Genomic DNA, 17,371 nt, shown 5'->3' on the forward strand with positions numbered 1-17,371 from the left:
AGTATCAACAAATTTCGCGCTCTCATTAGGCTTATTAGATTAATAAATTAAATAATAATATCTCCACGAATAATTGCGACCTGTGGGCCGTTTCATAAATTTCATAAGTTAAGGCGACTTTAAGAACGACTGGTGATCCTTTCTTGTGGTAAATGGTATATACATTGGTCATTGTTTAGCGCGTAAGAAAGGTTCACCAGTCGTTCTTAAAGTCGCTCTTATCTTACGAACAGCTTTATGAAACGGCACACAGGTCGCAATTACCCATCTTTTTCATAATTTCCAAAACATTAATAGAGTGTCCCATTTTTAGGTTTAACTGTCAAATTTTTCCCGCTCGATCTTCGTGTTCGCATCAATTATACCTATCCTGTTCATGATTACAAAAAGTGCCTAGAATTCCAAGTTCTTAGGTCGGAATGACAAAAGTTTTCTGCTCGCGCTTCGCGCTCGCATTATTTGATTGTTGAATTATGATTTGTCTTCATGAAGGGTGAATTTATACACTATTTCAAGCACTCTGTATGAAAATTCGTAATTGGATATGGATCGCATGACTCGAGAGCGAAACGCGAGCTGATAACTTTTTTATCATTATTTTGACCTATAGGACCGGGACATTCCAAGGATATTTGTCATCATATAAAAATAATGACTATCTTCCTATTCGCGAGATGAACCTTGTCGATATTCCATTCTGCAAAAGGGACAATTTGATTATTATGAATTCATGGAAATTTTATTATCTTATTTACTAAGCTAATAAGTCTTATTAGAACGTAAAATTCGTTGATATAAAGGCCACAAAATTTGACATAATTTTAAAGCACTTTTGTAATTATGAAAAGGATGCAAGGGTTAATATATTTTTAACAAAATTAATGCGAGCTCAAATCGCAAGCCGATATTTTTCATTAAATTTAATGAAAGGGTGTTAATTAGAATTAATATAGGTATACATAACTCACCAATCAAAAGGTATATTTGGAGAACTTTATGGAATACACGAAGAGAATTAGTACTTGACAAATCAAATAAGTGCGCAGCGCGAGCTGACCATAATACGGACATTTTGGAACACTATACAAATCACTTTTTAAATCAAACAAAATAATGAAAGCTCGATGTCTGAAAGATTTCAAATTGGCAACTGGGTAAATAAAATATGTCAAGGGCCAAGGACAACTTTCCCATAGGTCATGTACTTAATTATCAGGCATCATGCCTGATAATAGGCATGTCTGGGATTTGTGGTTTTCTCCTAAGAATCCTCTGGGGCAGTAATCTATGTATGACCCAGATAGTATATACTGTTTTATGTCCTCATGAAAGAAAAACTTTTGAAAAAAGCCATTTTATGTATTTGAGTTCATGAAAGAGTAGGGCCTACCGGTAGTCCTTGCTTTACCTCACTAGCTGACATCACGTATGAAGCCAATTTGAAGTCTCCAGGGTATATATAGTGATAACTTTCTTATTGTTTGTCCGACATTTTTCAAATTTTCACCTATTAACTTGTCTGATTTTTCTTTTTCTTTTAAAACAAGTTTTCATTTGGGTTGGATTCCCCAGTAAGATTATAGCCAATTTGTTTTTCTACTATTGTGTCTTTAAGTTAATTATGAAACTGAATGCGTAAGTGTATTGTAAAAAGATGCGGGGTAGCCATAAGGTCTTTGGGGGTAGCCTTGCTAGCGCGCGCTCAACAGGGTGGGCTAAATATGGGCGACGTTGGTGTTTATTTTTTTATGTACATATAGTGAAGAGGAAAAAAAACAACCAAGAGTTGAAACTTATAGAATGGGGGGGGGGGGAACTAAACTGGATAAAAGGGAGATATCAATTTTGCATCATAGTATTTCTGTAATTGGTGAAAGCTTGATCCGCCCCCGCAAAGTTGCATCTAATTTTGTTTTCAAACGGGTGGCTGATGTCTCAAAAGGAGGCATTTCCCGAGAATAATGTACCGTAATAGGATTTATTCTGTAAAACAATGATGGTCCTATGGCCAGGGTGAGAACAGAACTGATCTTCATAGTGAGCTTCGACTTGAACTTTCGAACATAGTGCAAGTCTTACGACATGACGACGGACGCGACGCGTCGCGGCGGTGGGTGCACGGGTGTGACGAGGTGACGAGGTGACGACGCGGTAAATGCATCCACCGAGCTCGCTCGGTAACAGAGTTTGTTTTTTTCAAAGTGTTGGCTCCCTCTACGTCCGGCGCATGTCAGCGATAGCTCGAATCTGGGCTTAAATCTCACAGTTTTGAAACTGATTTCAACGTATTTTCTACTGGTAGCCCTACGGTCTCACGTTGTCAGAGGCCAACTTCTTTCTGTTACTTGTAAGTTGGTAAAAAAAATGATTTTTTTTTAAAGCTCCTTTTGGCTGAGGCAACTGCAGACAGTGCAGTGCAGCTCTCTAGTCGATCTAACTTGAGTCACCTGCAACGACGACACCGACGACTGGGCTGGTTACCCGCGGCAAGCGGACGGGTCCCTGGGGCAGTGGCCAGTCACTAGTCTAGGCCGTAGCCGTAGGCGTATGGTTGGGGGTCCTAAAGCTACGCGGGTCCTAAAGCTACGCACCACTCATCGCGCATGCAATTCCAATGGCAAAATAAATGCGCACTCTAGCTCTTTGTGTGAAGCTGTGACGAACGATCCCTATTCAATTTTTCTACAGAGGCTGCAATAAATCCTTGAATGCAGAGAAAACCAGCAAATGTTTGGAATTTCGGAGTTATATTCACTTTGATTTCATATTTTCCTATAATAATACGGACATATTTTAGAAATTGAGGCACAGGAAATACTATTTCTTTGCATGATAAATTGAGTGCGTAGCTTTAGGACCCCTTCTACATCGGGCGGCGAAATTAAGAGGTGTTCGGAAAACACGGCGGGATTTTCGTATTAGTGAGTTTTGTGATATTTTCTTCTTGGTTAAGGATATTTAGAATATTTATTACAAATTAGTGAAAAATAATTGTTCAAATATTACAATTGGCATAGTTTTTATCATTTGGAAACAAAGTGCGTAGCTTTAGGTCCCCCCATCATACATGTAGCTAGCAAGTAGCATGCCCGTGCAGGTAATCATTTCGTATGCTAATCTCTCCACGGAGCCAGTGATTGCGTCCCATTCATCAGGGCCCAAAAGGTAGGGGGGACAAGGCCAAGGGGCTGGAAAATGGAAAATTTGACAAGCAAAAAAAGAAGAAAAAAATGGTTATCGTCACCCCAAATGAAAAACGTCACTTCGACCACTCCTAGTATACCCAGTTGTTGTGTGTCCGGACAGGTTGTGTGTCCGGACGATCAGTTTTATAAAGTCATTTGGAAAAATTTACAAGCAAAGTTTCATAAAATGTTTAGTACGAAATGTTAGGTAATATTATAGAGAACAAAACAGAAGATGATTACAACTATTGAATTCGTATTTTTAGTGTAATCCAAAGACAAAAAAGAAGGCTTCAAAAATATTAAGTGTCCGGACACCCCACCCCCCATCCTACCAATGAGGTCCAACATTACATGTATGGACCTCATAGGCGACATCAGTAGTATTTTTGGTTAGAAATCTCTGAGAACAGGATATTTATATATTATATCACAAGTACAAGCTATATTCCTTTCTCTTATTTAAATTATAATTTTATAGTGTAAATGCATCGTTAGCAACAACAAAAAAATGAAAGAAATGAAGGGGAACTTACATTTTCACGGCTTTTTCCTGATTTTCTGGGCAGCTGCTCTTCTCTTCTGACTCGCGATCGAAGCTGATATGAAGATCACGTGATTCGCGTTCTCGTCAGCTGATCGGTTGGTTATTCTTTTTGTCAGACGTTAATAATATATATTTTATAATGCTAGCATTCATCGCTAATTTAGGTGAAAGAGATTGAAGTTAAACAGCGCCAGGTCGGAATCATAATTATTTTGGAAGAGTGTATTTATACACTCGATCTCATACCTGACGTAGACGGCGCTATTCAACAAATGCACAATCTTCAATATAAAAAATAAAACAGAAAGAACGCCTTGAACACAGGCCAAAATGCCTAACGATTTCTCCGCGGCATTAACAACTATCGTAAAGGGCGCTCCATTTATCAATAAAGATGGATGCTAAGCTGTCTATGGCGACAAAATTTGCCGCAAATATTTACGAAGAATTGTGAGAAATGGTCTGAAAATGCAACAAAAGAACCGGTGAGTACCGATTTAACAGTACTAATTTATTAAGTAACATTTATTGAATCATTACAAGATTTATTTTTTAGTAAAACAAAGCTTAGTTCTAAGCTAGGGCGGCCCAAATGCGCGTGAGTGGAGTCCCAGTTTATTAGCACGGGTAAGTATTGGGGTGTCGCCTAGAGTGACTTCGACCCCACTCACACGTATTGGCTATTGCGAGGTTAGTATTACTATTAGTATAATAACCTCGCACCACGAACCGCATTTGGCAGTGGATTTCTAACTAGTGGGTCGCGCGTGCTGGGAATGGGATCTCACTTCTTGGGTCCACAACACACGACTTCTATGCCTATGGCTTGATTTTTCTGTGCGCGGCGGCATGTAATGAACCCTTGCCTTGGCCTGGGTGCTTCGACCCAAAAAAATTGACAAGCAAAAAAAGAAAAGGTTATCACCTCAAATTTAAGCAAATTTACTATTTAGGTCATTTCGTTCAAAATACATGTTTTATTTCGATTTTCAATGATGTATTTCTTTTCATCACAAAAGACCAAAAAATAGGGGGACATTTGTGTCCCCCCTACTAAGTACTATTTTGAGTAGGGGGGACGCGTCCCCCTGGGCTTGGATTTCCGCCCATGCGAATTGCCATTCATGTACGTGTACCTAGCCAGGCGGCTTCTTGAGAGTAAAAATCATTTACTAACATAGCCATAGGCTTACTCTAAACGAAGCCAGGGAGTCCTTCCTATTCATCTGCGTGTACCGCAAAAAAACCCGCAACTTTCGCCCCCGAGATTTCTACTTTCCTTCTAAAAGATCTAGCTCTAAATAATGTACATGGGATAAAACTTCATTTCCAACATTTCTACGCTCTTGTTGTTATCCCATGCCATGTACATGATTTAGAGCTAGATCTTTTAGAAGGAAAGTAGAAATCTCGGGGGCGAAAGTTTCAGGGTTTTTTGCGGTACACGCAGATGAATAGGAAGGACTCCCTGGCTTCGATTAGAGTAAGCCTACGTTAGTAAATGATTTTTACTCTCAAGAAGCCGCCTGGCTACGTGTACCAGGAAAAATCTGAAACTTTCACCCCAAGATTTCTACTTTTACAAGATCTAGCCCTAAATCATGCAAACATGGTAAATGGGACAACTTCATTTCCGACATTTCTACGATCATGACGATATTTATTTAATTTTCTTATTGTTCTCCGCCAAAAATGTAACATTGGCGAAGAACAATAAGAAAGAAGATGGCGGCGTAAGCATCGAGCAAGTTTCCCCATCTTTTTATAATATTTTTCTCGATTTTTTAATGAATTCTTGTTTAAAAATTACATCAATATCGTAGAAATGTCGGAAATTAAGAGGAAGATCATCTACTATCCCATTTACAATGATTTAGGGCTAGATCTTTTTTAGAAGGAAAGTAGAAATCTCGGGGGCGAAAGTTTCAGATTTTTTTGCGGTAGGGCCTACACGCACATGAATGGGACGCAATCCCTGGCTCTTTGGAGAGTAGCCAAAACTAGCATGCGTTAGTAAATGATTTTTACTCTCTAGGAACCTCCTGGCTACTGGCTACAAGCAGGCAGGTCCGAGGCCCAGGGCAGGGGGCCACTTCCATTGACGAGATAGAGAGTGACCCCCCCCCCGGGGGGGGGGGGGGGGGGGTCACTCTCTACATGACCTGCTACGCACCCGTGTCCAGAAAAGGCGTCGAAAAGGGTCCCGTTTCAGGCACTCGGGCGGCGTCAACGTCTTTGGCAAAAAGGGTTGCATTTCAGCACCATTCGCTCGTAAATCGCCGATAAGGTTAGCCTTTTCTTTCTCTCTTCACGCCGTTTAGGGTCGCTAATTTGGTTATGAAAATTACGCCATTTAGGGGTGCAAATTTCGGCGAATTTGAGGAGACCCGGGAGCAGACCTAAGCTATAAACACCATGAAAGGCGATTTACAAAACGATCCTCCCACACGCCTGCGCGGCCAGCGCAGCACTCGAGAGTTACCCGACCTGTACAGTTCTAGTCTCTTAGTGCTAGTGTCTTGCGCCTAGCTCTATACTAGGCAGCATGCGTTACCCACACGATCCACAGGTAACACATCAATCGATTTTTATGTTTACGCCACTTAGGGTATTTCCCTGTTCACGCCACTTAGGGTGGCTTTTCTCATGGGTTACGCCGTTAAGGGTTGCAAATTTACATAATGTCATTACGCCGTTTAGGGTGCATTTCTGAGGTTGTCAGACACGGGTGGGTAGCAGTCCATGTAGAGAGTGACCCCCCCCCCCCCCTCCCCATGCATGATAAAAAAACAGATGGGTTACGTATGTAACGTAATAAAGGGTGTCAAAAACACTAGAATAATGAAAAAAGGGTAGACCTACTCTATAGTTAGTCAGTTCTAGACCCTATTTCACCTTCGCTAGTAAAATTACTGTATGTGTTTACGAAATTATGGTCCAATGTGCGAGGGTATACATTGTAGGTCTATATACATGTAAACCATTGATTATCCATATTACCAGTGATTCAGCACACTAATAATATAATTTCTTCCCCATTCATCCACTTTCAGGTATCCATCTCAACAAAGATGTTACCTCACCCGAGCAAACTGATGTCTTCATGTAGAGGCCTACTTCTCATTCCTCCTGCAATTAGTCCAACTCGAAGGTCTATTATTCAGCTATTTGGACATAATGGACAAAGTTCAAAGAAGGAGTCGATGCTTCATCAATCATGTTCCCTTTGCAGTGAGAGCGTTCTCCAGTCTCCTCAGAGAAGGTTCAGATTCTACCAAGCATTAGACCATGATGGCTCATCAGAAGCTCGGACATTCTCAACTAGTTGTTATGCAATGTCACGCTTCGTCAAGAGATTTCCGAGATGGCCTTTAAGAGTCGGGAGGCAAAATTTCAGAGGAAAGGAGAGAGAGTCTGAAGCCATTGAAGAATTTGTGTCACTCCGTAGTAGCAATGAATCATTGGAGGGGAAGCTAGTGAATAAAGTTGTAAGTGACCCAGGATTCGAAGGAACATTTGTCGTGCACGGGAGCCAAACACAAAGCAATGCAGTTGACCAAAGAATTGCTCACTGGCCAGTTCAGGTACCCAAAGACAACCTAGATGTACCTGTTAGTGACCAAAGCCAAACTGGTCAAGAAAGGGTATCTCCTGATAGTTGGAACAGTGAGCCTCATGGCATGAGTCAGAGATTGGATAGGGATAGGAAAACCAGGATTCATGGGTCAAGAAATGTATTTAAGCAAGGAAGAGCCATGCCTACAGGTCAGGTGCGCAGGGACATGCCAGATACAAGTAGAAACGATGAACAGCAAGGCAGGAAACAGACTATTGGTAAGGACACCAGAATTTACAAGTCAGGAACCAATGACCTTGATGTAATGCAGGGCAGGGAGAGTTCTTCTGAAGTGTATCCAGGACCTAATATCCACCCAACGGATGTAGAAACCGTGAGTGCTGATCTTCTAGAAATGGACTCTAGGAAACACTCTGGTGCACGCTGGAAGTCGACAGCTGAAGATCGGAGAAGTAATCAGGAGAATGAAAAGAGGTAGCAGTCTTTTCTTTCTAGTAGGGGAGGGGAAATCCAGATGATGATATTAGAAAGTCTGAAGGAATTATATTTCTTTTACAAAAGGATATTATTAATTTACTTAAAGATTATTCTGATAATTCCATACCTTTTCTGAAGGTGGGGAAGTAATTCTGTCTTATTCATATAGCATAGAAAATAACTCTAAAGTCCAATGAACATATTTTATGAAATTTTATTGAAGTATGATCATTACAAATCAAAAAGCTATATAAATTAGAGGTTGTTTTAATTGTTTTTTAAAGGGTTTAATGTGAATTTTAAAACTATGCTTAAAAGTGCCAACATAGGTAATTTCATCGCTGCAATAGCATACATGTATGTCCCTTGATAATAATTTGACTAATGTGGTGATGTGATGCAATTTAAAATTAAAGTGGATTTATGTCATACATTATTCTTTCAGAAGCATCCCCTGAGGCGGAGGATATCTAAATGTGAAATGAGGATTTCCCATATTTTCCCTTGTATGTAACATATTGGAACTGAATTTCTTGATCCATTTGTTTACAACTTGTTTAAAACAATAATTTTAGATGATTTTTTTTTCAACCCTGTCCAAAATGAATTATGGTGACTGAGAAATTGATTTAGTACAGGACATGTTACAGTTGTGCACTGTTAAGTCATGTATAACTTCTTAACAGCTCTATGAAATACCCTACCCACTCCTGGGATCATGTTTTGCAAGTTATGCTTTTGGCGTCTCTTCTAACTTTGCATATGGTCAGAAATTATAACTTGTTTTTATTGCTTTCTCTATGTTTCTAAAGATCATCAAGCCTTCATCATCGTGAGAGAACCAAAGAGCAGATAAGAATTCCACGTGGCAGTGACCTGCTGTACGGCATTTCCCCATGCTTCCTGGCTCTAAAACATGCGAAAAGGGAAGTCCACCAGCTGTATGTCACATCTACTTTCCAGAACTCACAAAGGTCAGAGGTCAAAGAAATTCTTGCCTTAGTGGAGGAGAGAGGTCTGAGGATGTGGCAAACAAACAGACGAGTGTTGGATAGATTTACAGAGCAGCGGCGTCATCAGGTAGAGTCTCGATAATGGGAAGAATTTCTTGGATGGATTGATGCAAGTACATGTATTAAAATCTAATGCCAAATATGTGGTTTGTAAATTTGTTATCAACTCAAATTGAAAACTTACCTGGCATCTCATAATAAATTTGCGACAAGAATGACAGTCTCGGCAAGACATTTTATAAATCCTGTCTCTGCATGGTACTTTATAAAAAAAATCATAAATTTCTACATGAGATTTCGGTTTTGAAAATGGATTTTCTTATCTAAAGAAAGTATGTCATGTGTGAATTAATCGTGAATCATTCAATGTAATTTATCACCCAATTTGGCTCACTAGAATATAAATCATTGTAGACAATGGTCTAAGTCCCTCAAGTATGGTTTCATTTCTGTGTTAATATAAATGTCTCCATATCTTCATCTTATAGTATAACCTGTTGTTATAGGCAACAGATAAATAATATTCATTGAATATTACATTTGTTTTGGATTTCTCATCATGAATGAATCTCCACTCTACAATGAAACTATTGTGGGAAGATGAAAAAAAATTACAGTGATCATTCAAGTTCTTCTCAGATGTGTTATATAATATATATTGAATTATTTTTTACATGGTGGTGATTATCTTTATTAAGGAAGTGAAAAATTCTATTGCTAAGATTTGATCTACACCCTACATGTAAGCATGAATTGAACTATTTGTCAGACTTAAAATCTTTGTGAAACACCCTCAGAACTATATATCTTTAAAACGTTCACTTGTTTGAATCATATCAGGGTGTGTGCATGGAGACCAGTCGCCTTTACTTTGATTCTCTTTTAGAAGAAGGATATGATGGTTTCACTCCATCCTCAGTAAGACTTGTCCTTGACAAAATCCATGTGAGTAGGCTACATATTTTCTTAAAACAGTCATGGGCATTCAATTTTCATATCCACATAACAGTTCATTGCTATTTGATTTTAAGGACTGAATATATGGGTAGTACTAGTTTAGTGCTATTAGTGCAGATTGAGAATTCATTTTGATTGTAACTTGACACCATGCACTAGCACATGATGCCACCCCCCCAAAAAAAAATTATAGTGTATGCGTGAACATATGCAGTTTCAAATTAGGACACGAGAAGTTCAAAAAATGAAGACAATTGATGACCATGGAAAAATGTTCTCACTGGTTGCAGAAGTATGATACGATGATCAGGGTGATTCTTGATATTAGGAGTGAATGTTTGGGCAATCAATGGATACTGCTTCTAAATTTTAACCCATGTACTGGTTAGTGGAATATCAGAGTTTTGTTTACTGCTGATTTTATACCAGTGAATAGTTATATTTACAGGGCCTCATCCTTGTAAGCTATGCTTTCTCGAAAGCTTTCCGACTTTTATTGGTAAATGTTATACTGTGCGTCTCATGAAAAAGGAAACACGTTTTCAGAGGTAGATTTCACAATTATTGAAAATGTTTTTTACTATAAATTTGATGCGCTTGGCAAGAGTGGAATCTCATCTCAAATTTGAAACCGACAGCTAAGCAAATAGTTCACGCATGGCATATTACAAACAATAAATATTGAGGCATATCGGAAACGATTTGCACAGAAAATCACGTGTGAATCTGAATCCACTCTCATTTCAGGGATCAGTGAGAGAATCTTAACATTTTTCTGCGCAACCTGGTTTTGACATTAAAATTTAAAACTCTTGCTCATTAATGTGTGAAGTGTTCGTCAAAATAAAGAATAATTGAATTATATCATTATGTAAATGAAATATTATAACTTAGATGTATTTGCCTTTTTTCTGGGATGCACTGTATGTATTTGTTTTGTTTTGATTTTTAATGGAATAAATGGATTGAATTATGTTGAGTGTGCAGTATGTGTATATTTTGTCTTATTTGGCAGTTTCTACCAGACAAATTCTTAATAAAAGCGCACCATCTAGAGATATCTGTATTATTTTGAAATTAGTCACAAAGAAGTACCGGTAAATGTTTGTGTACATCAAATTAATAACACAGCATCCATGTCCAATGCTTATCATACAGGATCCCATGAACCTAGGGGCATTGCTACGATCAGCATATTTTCTGGGGATTGATAAAGTCATTGTCAGCAAGAAAAACTGGTAAGTATTTGTTAGGAAGAAAAGACCCATTTGGCTTGTATAGTATATCACTGGAGTAATGCAAAGCCTCATAATATTGATAACTTGTAACCTCCTTTTTGCCATTTTTGCTCTCACCTCTTTTTAAAAAATACATTATTTTTGTTTTGACTAGAAAAATAAACATACAGAGGATGGAAGAGGTGTGAGACATATATATAGGTATTGTGGTGGTAGATTAATTTATTCTTGACCAGAGCCCTATAACACATTATTTTATCAGTGCGTGATCGTAGGTCTGATTTTTATGATTGACAACGATGATCACTATGTGTAATCATGTATGAAAATCAATTGTATGATTGATCGCTTAGCTTTGTGTTGCAGGCTTCTAATAATGTCAATGTATCTTTTTCTCATTCAGCTGTTCCCTGACTCCTGTAGTAAGCAAGGCCAGCAGCGGTGTCATGGAGATAATGCCTGTTTATGCTGCGCCACACATTCCTTCATATCTTGAGGTAATGAAATTTTAATTTCTAAGAGCCTAGTTCGGAACGGACGTTATGCTGGAATCTGTCTGATGCAATCAGATTCTGGTAGTGTTTTCCTCATTCCAGTGTTCCGATTAAACAAATGACAGGAAAATCCATGCTAATTTCTATCTGTCAGTTCATGTAGGTCTACAGCGTTCGGTGTTCTCACATAATGTACTTCAAAATCCAAACCTTATTCCAATTAAATCAATCTATGGAAGCCCAATTGGCATGTTATATTTCTGAATTTTGTGATTCATTTTTTTTTGGAACCCTGAATGGTTGTCCCCATATTTGATGCACATTTTTTGTTGCAGAGGGCACAAACAATCTCTGTCCAGTTGATCAATCAATTTAATTCCTTTTCTTTTGAACTATATTACTGGAAAAGGGACTGGACTGTATTTACCTTTTGTAGACTGAACCCACATACATGCAGGCTTGAGTCTATGGAAAATGTGTGTTACAGCGAAGTCATTCAGTTTACAGCAGGTTAAATATGCCGGGGGCTTTACTTCAGTGCCACCAGAATATGAATAATTGAGGTTAGATTATGTTGAAAGGAAATCAAATATTGTCATTAACATTTTGTTTTATCACTGTTTCCCCCAGAATGAGAAGCGGAAAGGATGGAGTGTAGTCGGTGCTTCTGTTGGTAGCTGCAGCTCTTCAATTGAGAGTATTCCCTGTAACAAGTACAAGCAAACAGGCCCAATTCTTCTCGTAGTCGGTAAGATATAAGTATTACAAAGTCAGGACACTTTCAGTGCTCAAGGTTTGTGGTCATCAAAAAAAAAATAGAACTTGTATGTGTGCAAGAAACTTAGATATTCATTCTTTACAAATGTAAATCTAAAAAGGAAAAAAATGTCACTTTTTATAGATAATAAAAACTATAAAGAATCACTTGAAACAAAATATAGGTATTAGTATTCTCTTAAATGTTGTACAGGTGGCTTTGTTGAGAAGGACAAAATGGTTCAAAATTTGCAATATGGCAAGTAACTGCAAGCATTGTTTAGCTGAAAGGGGTGTCCTTTACATGTACCTGATTTTGGGAGATATAATGTAGTAGGATGTATATATTCCGGAGATGCCATGGTATGGCTGTTGAAAAATGGCCCCAGAACCCACCCTTACTTTCACCATCTTAATCCTCCAGAAAAAACAATTAAGAAAATCATGTAAAAATGCATATTCAATACTTTTTGTAATTTTTCAGATAAATTAGTGGGAAAGTTTTTATTTCAAGATGCCAACCACTGAAAAACTATGGCTCAGGGAGCATTTTGCAACATAGTCACATGGGTTGAGTGCACCTTGTTCGAGATGAGCAATATGCCAATGTAATTTAATGTCAGTTAATTTCTAAAGTTAGCATCTCTGATATTCTAAGGGTGTCATTAAAATCAGTGCAAGCTGATTTACTATTTTGAAGATGTACAGACAGACATACTTAGTTGATGAAATGTTAGATCTCAACTGGAGGCCCTAAAACCTTGAGCAAATAATTTCGGGGATGACCAAGCAGTTAGGGTGATGACTCATTTTAGGCCTCCATAGAGGGGTGCCAGTGGTGTTATGTTTAAATCGGTTAGCCATTGACAAATCATGGGGAAATTGAATCTATACGAAATTTGCAAAAGGCCAGTTGACATGCATAATACGATACGTCCGTCATGAGACCCTGTCGGACTAATGCAATAAAAGTTTGGACAGCACAAATTTGACCAAACTTCCAACAATCCCAATTCCTAGACTCTTAGCAGGTTTCTTGATTGCTAAACCAAAATGAATATCCTCTATGATGTTACATATTTCAAAGTGAAAACACACAGTTTACTTCTGGGTGGTTAGTCTACTAACCATTGCTCTCCTATATTAGACCTCCCAGACATGCCGGTGTCTATTACATAACACCCCAGGCATGCAGCCGAGTGAAAGACTTGAATCCCTTCTCTGTTCTGAGATTAGCCTTGATTTCCCCATAATTTGTCTATGGAAGGTCACTTTAAGTGATGGTGGACTTGATGGTCTTGACAGCTAGGACTCAACTTGTTTTCAAAGGTCTGATTCTCTGATTAAAATGCTTTATACATGTAATTGGAGCAATTATATTACACCTTGATCTTATCATATTTCCAGGAAATGAAGGATTTGGTCTGAGTAATGACATCATTGAGCAGTGCTCCGAGTTCATCTCTGTACCGGCAGGAAGACAGCTGCATGCTGGGATAGACTCACTTAATGTTTCAGTAGCTACAGGTATGATGTTTTAGAATTCAGTCCCCAGTGTCCCTGGTGTTCTAAAATTCGAATTCAAATTAATTTCAATCCCCTTTCAGCTTTTGGCCATGATCAGTACAATATTTAGAACAGACATCAATACATCTGAAGGATGCTGCTATCTCGGGGTATATTGCTGACAAAATTGTTCTTTGTTCTATAATATTATGCAAATGAGGTGCATGTTTTTTTCCTTAAATATCTCTCATTTTTGTCTCACCTGCATAGCAGAGTGAGACTATAGGCGCCGCTTTTCCGACGGCGGCGGCGGCGTCAACACCAAATCTTAACCTGAGGTTAAGTTTTTGAAATGACAGCATAACTTAGAAAGTATATGGACCTAGTTCATGAAACTTGGCCATAAGGTTAATCAAGTATTACTGAACATCCTGCCTGAGTTTCATGTCACATGACCAAGGTCAAAGGTCATTTAGGGTCAATGAACTTAGACCATGTTGGGGGAATCAACATCAAAATCTTAACCTAAGGTTAAGTTTTTGAAATGTCATCATAAATTAGAAAATATATGGACCTAGTTCATGAAACTTATACATAAAGTTAATCAAGTATCACTGAACATCCTGCATGAGTTTCACGTCACATGACCAAGGTCAAAGGTCATTTAGGGTCAATGAACTTTGGCCGAATTGGGGGTATCTGTTGAATTACCATCATAACTTTGAAAGTTTATGGATCTGATTCATGAAACTTGGACATAATAGTAATCAAGTATTACTGAACATCCTGTGCAAGTTTCAGGTCACATGATCAAGGTCAAAGGTCATTTAGGGTCAATGAACTTTGGCCAAATTGGGGTATTTGTTGAATTACAGCCATAAATTTGAAAGTGTGTTGGTCTAGTTCATAAAACTTGGACATAAGAGTAATCAAGTATCACTGAACATCCTGTGCGAGTTTCAGGTCACATGATCAAGGTCAAAGGTCATGTAAGGTCAAAGAACTTTGGCCACGTTGGGGGTATTTGTTGAATTGCCATCATATCTCTATAAGTGTATTGGTCTAATTCATAAAACGTGGAAATACGAGTAACCAAGTATCACTGAACATCTTGTGCGAGTTATAGTAGTTTTCAAAATCAGCACTGCTGCTATATTGAATCGCGTGATGCAGGTGAGACGGCCAGAGGCATTCCACTTGTTTTATAGTAATGATACTATATCTTTTAAAAAACTTGCTGGAAAGTCTCTCGTATTATAGGTTCAGAAAATCTATCAAGCTTGTTCCTTTGTAATTCATTATATGTCAACTTTTTGAATTTTCTCCAGAATTCATTCATTTTAATTGAATAGTTTTGGTATAAATGAATATGTCTGATAGGAGAGCAATTCTATGAAATGAGTCTCTTCCATTCATTTTTACACCAATCCCTGTTGAAGGATGATTTCACTACAATTGCAAGTGCAGGGGGGGGGGGGGAGCTTTATGTTAATAAAAAGTTGCGTCAGTGTCACGCGAGTCTTGGGTGGAATGGCTGATAAGATGATAATATACTTTCTTTCTCCTTTTTTTTTATTTCCCTAGTTTATCTTCCTCTTTATCTTTTGCTTTCTTTTGCTCTGTCCCATGCTCTGTTTATAACTTAATTATTTTTAAATTAAAATTGATTTTTAGTTTTCTTTCTGTTTTCTCCTTTGCCATTAGTATTTACAGTATCATATTTTTCTGCATTTTTCTCGTAGGTATACTTCTGCATTCGATCTTGGGTAGAAGGTAAACTCTTACAATGGAAACTGAGGGCCTACTACAGAGGAAAGCAAAGAATGATGTTTGTGCAATATTTTGTCTCTTATATTTTTTTTATGTAATGTTTGAATCTGGACCATGCAATGATGAATCATGACAGAAAGCAATTCAAAGTGTGTATTGTTAAAATCTTGTAAAGTAAACCAAACAACAAGAAAATATGGAGTATTCTTATGGTATTCATCCAGAATTTCATTTGTATGAACAAGGGCTGAGGCAAAAAAGTTCAACCGCCACTTCCACAAACATTTAAAGCATTTCCACTTCGCCATTTCGTAATCGTTTGACCATGGGGAAAAATAAAAAAAGTTGCTGAAAAATCAACATTTCCATCAAAGCACTTTGACTTATCGTAAACTACCAAGAAAAAAAGTGATATTCCCTTCTTTGTTGACTCTGACATTGATTTCTGGAAATTTCAGTTGATGGGTAGGTAGGGTAGGGGAAGGCGGGGTAAGTCGAGCATAGGGGCAAGTTAAGCCACCATCCCCAGGCCAATAATGAATGAGTCAGACATTGTGGTGGTGTCATGTATTGATGACCCATTACATAACCCTTAACGCCACCACATTGTTTTCAACTTTGAAACAAAAGGACTTTTTTAGAGGGAAAAATACAAATTTCAGCCAAAAAAGTAAAAAAAGGGTGTGAAATAGATAAGTGCTTTTTACCCACACACGTCTTTAAATATAATAAAGAAATAAGAACAATATTGTTAGTCCAGGTATGGATTCTCATTCTTGTCATAGGCTTTTACATGATGGATGCATAAGAAATGTGTGGATGTGAAGGGCAAGTTGAGCCATGGTAATTCTTATGGTAATGTATAATAAAAAAAAAATAATAATAAAAAGCCATTGATATGCAGGCAGAACGGAGCAAATTAACATGACAGTTCTTTTACTTTTAGAGGATGTTAGTATTTATAGAGAATTAGCAGGTGAAAAGACTTTAAATAAAAAATTGACATGCCGGTTCTTCCCGCATACATTTTGTACATAGTTTTTGTGGCTGAACTTACCCCAGAGGTGGCACAACTTACCCCACAGATGGGGCAAGTTGAGCCACTTGACATTGTTTTTTTCAAAGGACACAGTGCCTTTCACTGTGGGGGTAGAAAGTTATATATAGGTGACAAAAAATTTCCCAAGAATCAAATTTAAAGGCAAGGTACTTAATGCTGCAATATTATTAGTCATATCAATTCTAACATGCAAAATGCAAAAAGTGTCACAACTTACCCCGCCTTCCCCTACTGTGTATGTGGCACAGGGTCTCAATCTGGTGCAATTGACAAAGGATTGATATTATAGGCATGAAAGTATATTTGATGTCAATAGATGATCAAATAATAAGTTGTAGATTCATTGATCTTCCTCTCATTCATAATTAATACTCCTTCATGACTTAAAGAAAAAAAAAATTGTATGAGATAGACTCATAGGGCGCTGTGTGTATGGGTACTGGGAAATAGTTCATTGACCTGTCATAGATCTGATACATTTTCTATCTCTAAGTAGAGTTCCAAGGAAATACTGTTGTGAGTGCCCCCTTCCCCACAAAACTTATTATATTCCTGTAATATCTTTGAGAGTGATGGGTTATTTTAAAGTTTTTTTAATCTGACCTTCCCCCCCCCCCCTCATCCTAGGATTAAAATTGCAAACTGCACTTGCTACACTGAAACAGAGAACATTTCTCCCAACAAAGGTTTTCTTTGGAATTTGTGACCAGGGGCCCGTAACACAAAAGTAGGCAACGATCGTAAAACATTTTCTACGATTGATCCCATTGACTACAATGTACAATCAATCG

General features: G+C 38.0%; 1 protein-coding gene across 1 annotated transcript; it reads left to right on the forward strand.

The window, feature by feature from the left end:
• The first annotated feature begins 2,211 nt into the window (after positions 1–2,211).
• LOC129254561 (uncharacterized) lies at positions 2,212–16,965 on the forward strand. The gene is made up of 9 exons (XM_064113201.1): positions 2,212–2,347; positions 6,786–7,783; positions 8,599–8,866; positions 9,640–9,744; positions 10,915–10,994; positions 11,398–11,491; positions 12,119–12,236; positions 13,652–13,771; positions 15,493–16,965. Exons 2-9 carry the CDS (start codon positions 6,804–6,806, stop codon positions 15,525–15,527), a joined length of 1,800 nt encoding a protein of 599 aa, XP_063969271.1. The 5' UTR covers positions 2,212–2,347; positions 6,786–6,803; the 3' UTR covers positions 15,528–16,965.
• Positions 16,966–17,371: the final 406 nt, after the last annotated feature.

Source organism: Lytechinus pictus, chromosome 2 (assembly GCF_037042905.1).
Source record: "Lytechinus pictus isolate F3 Inbred chromosome 2, Lp3.0, whole genome shotgun sequence".
NCBI classification, from domain to species: domain Eukaryota; kingdom Metazoa; phylum Echinodermata; class Echinoidea; order Temnopleuroida; family Toxopneustidae; genus Lytechinus; species Lytechinus pictus.

What these genes read in the sequence shown, in the direction of transcription:
- LOC129254561 (XM_064113201.1), top strand. Translation starts at nt 6,804, where the DNA reads ATGTTACCTCACCCGAGCAAACTGATGTCTTCATGTAGAGGCCTACTT. An exon ending in ATTGTCAGCAAGAAAAACTG is followed by an intron (nt 10,995 to 11,397) that starts GTAAGTATTTGT and finishes TTTCTCATTCAG; the next exon opens with CTGTTCCCTGACTCCTGTAG. An exon ending in ACATTCCTTCATATCTTGAG is followed by an intron (nt 11,492 to 12,118) that starts GTAATGAAATTT and finishes TGTTTCCCCCAG; the next exon opens with AATGAGAAGCGGAAAGGATG.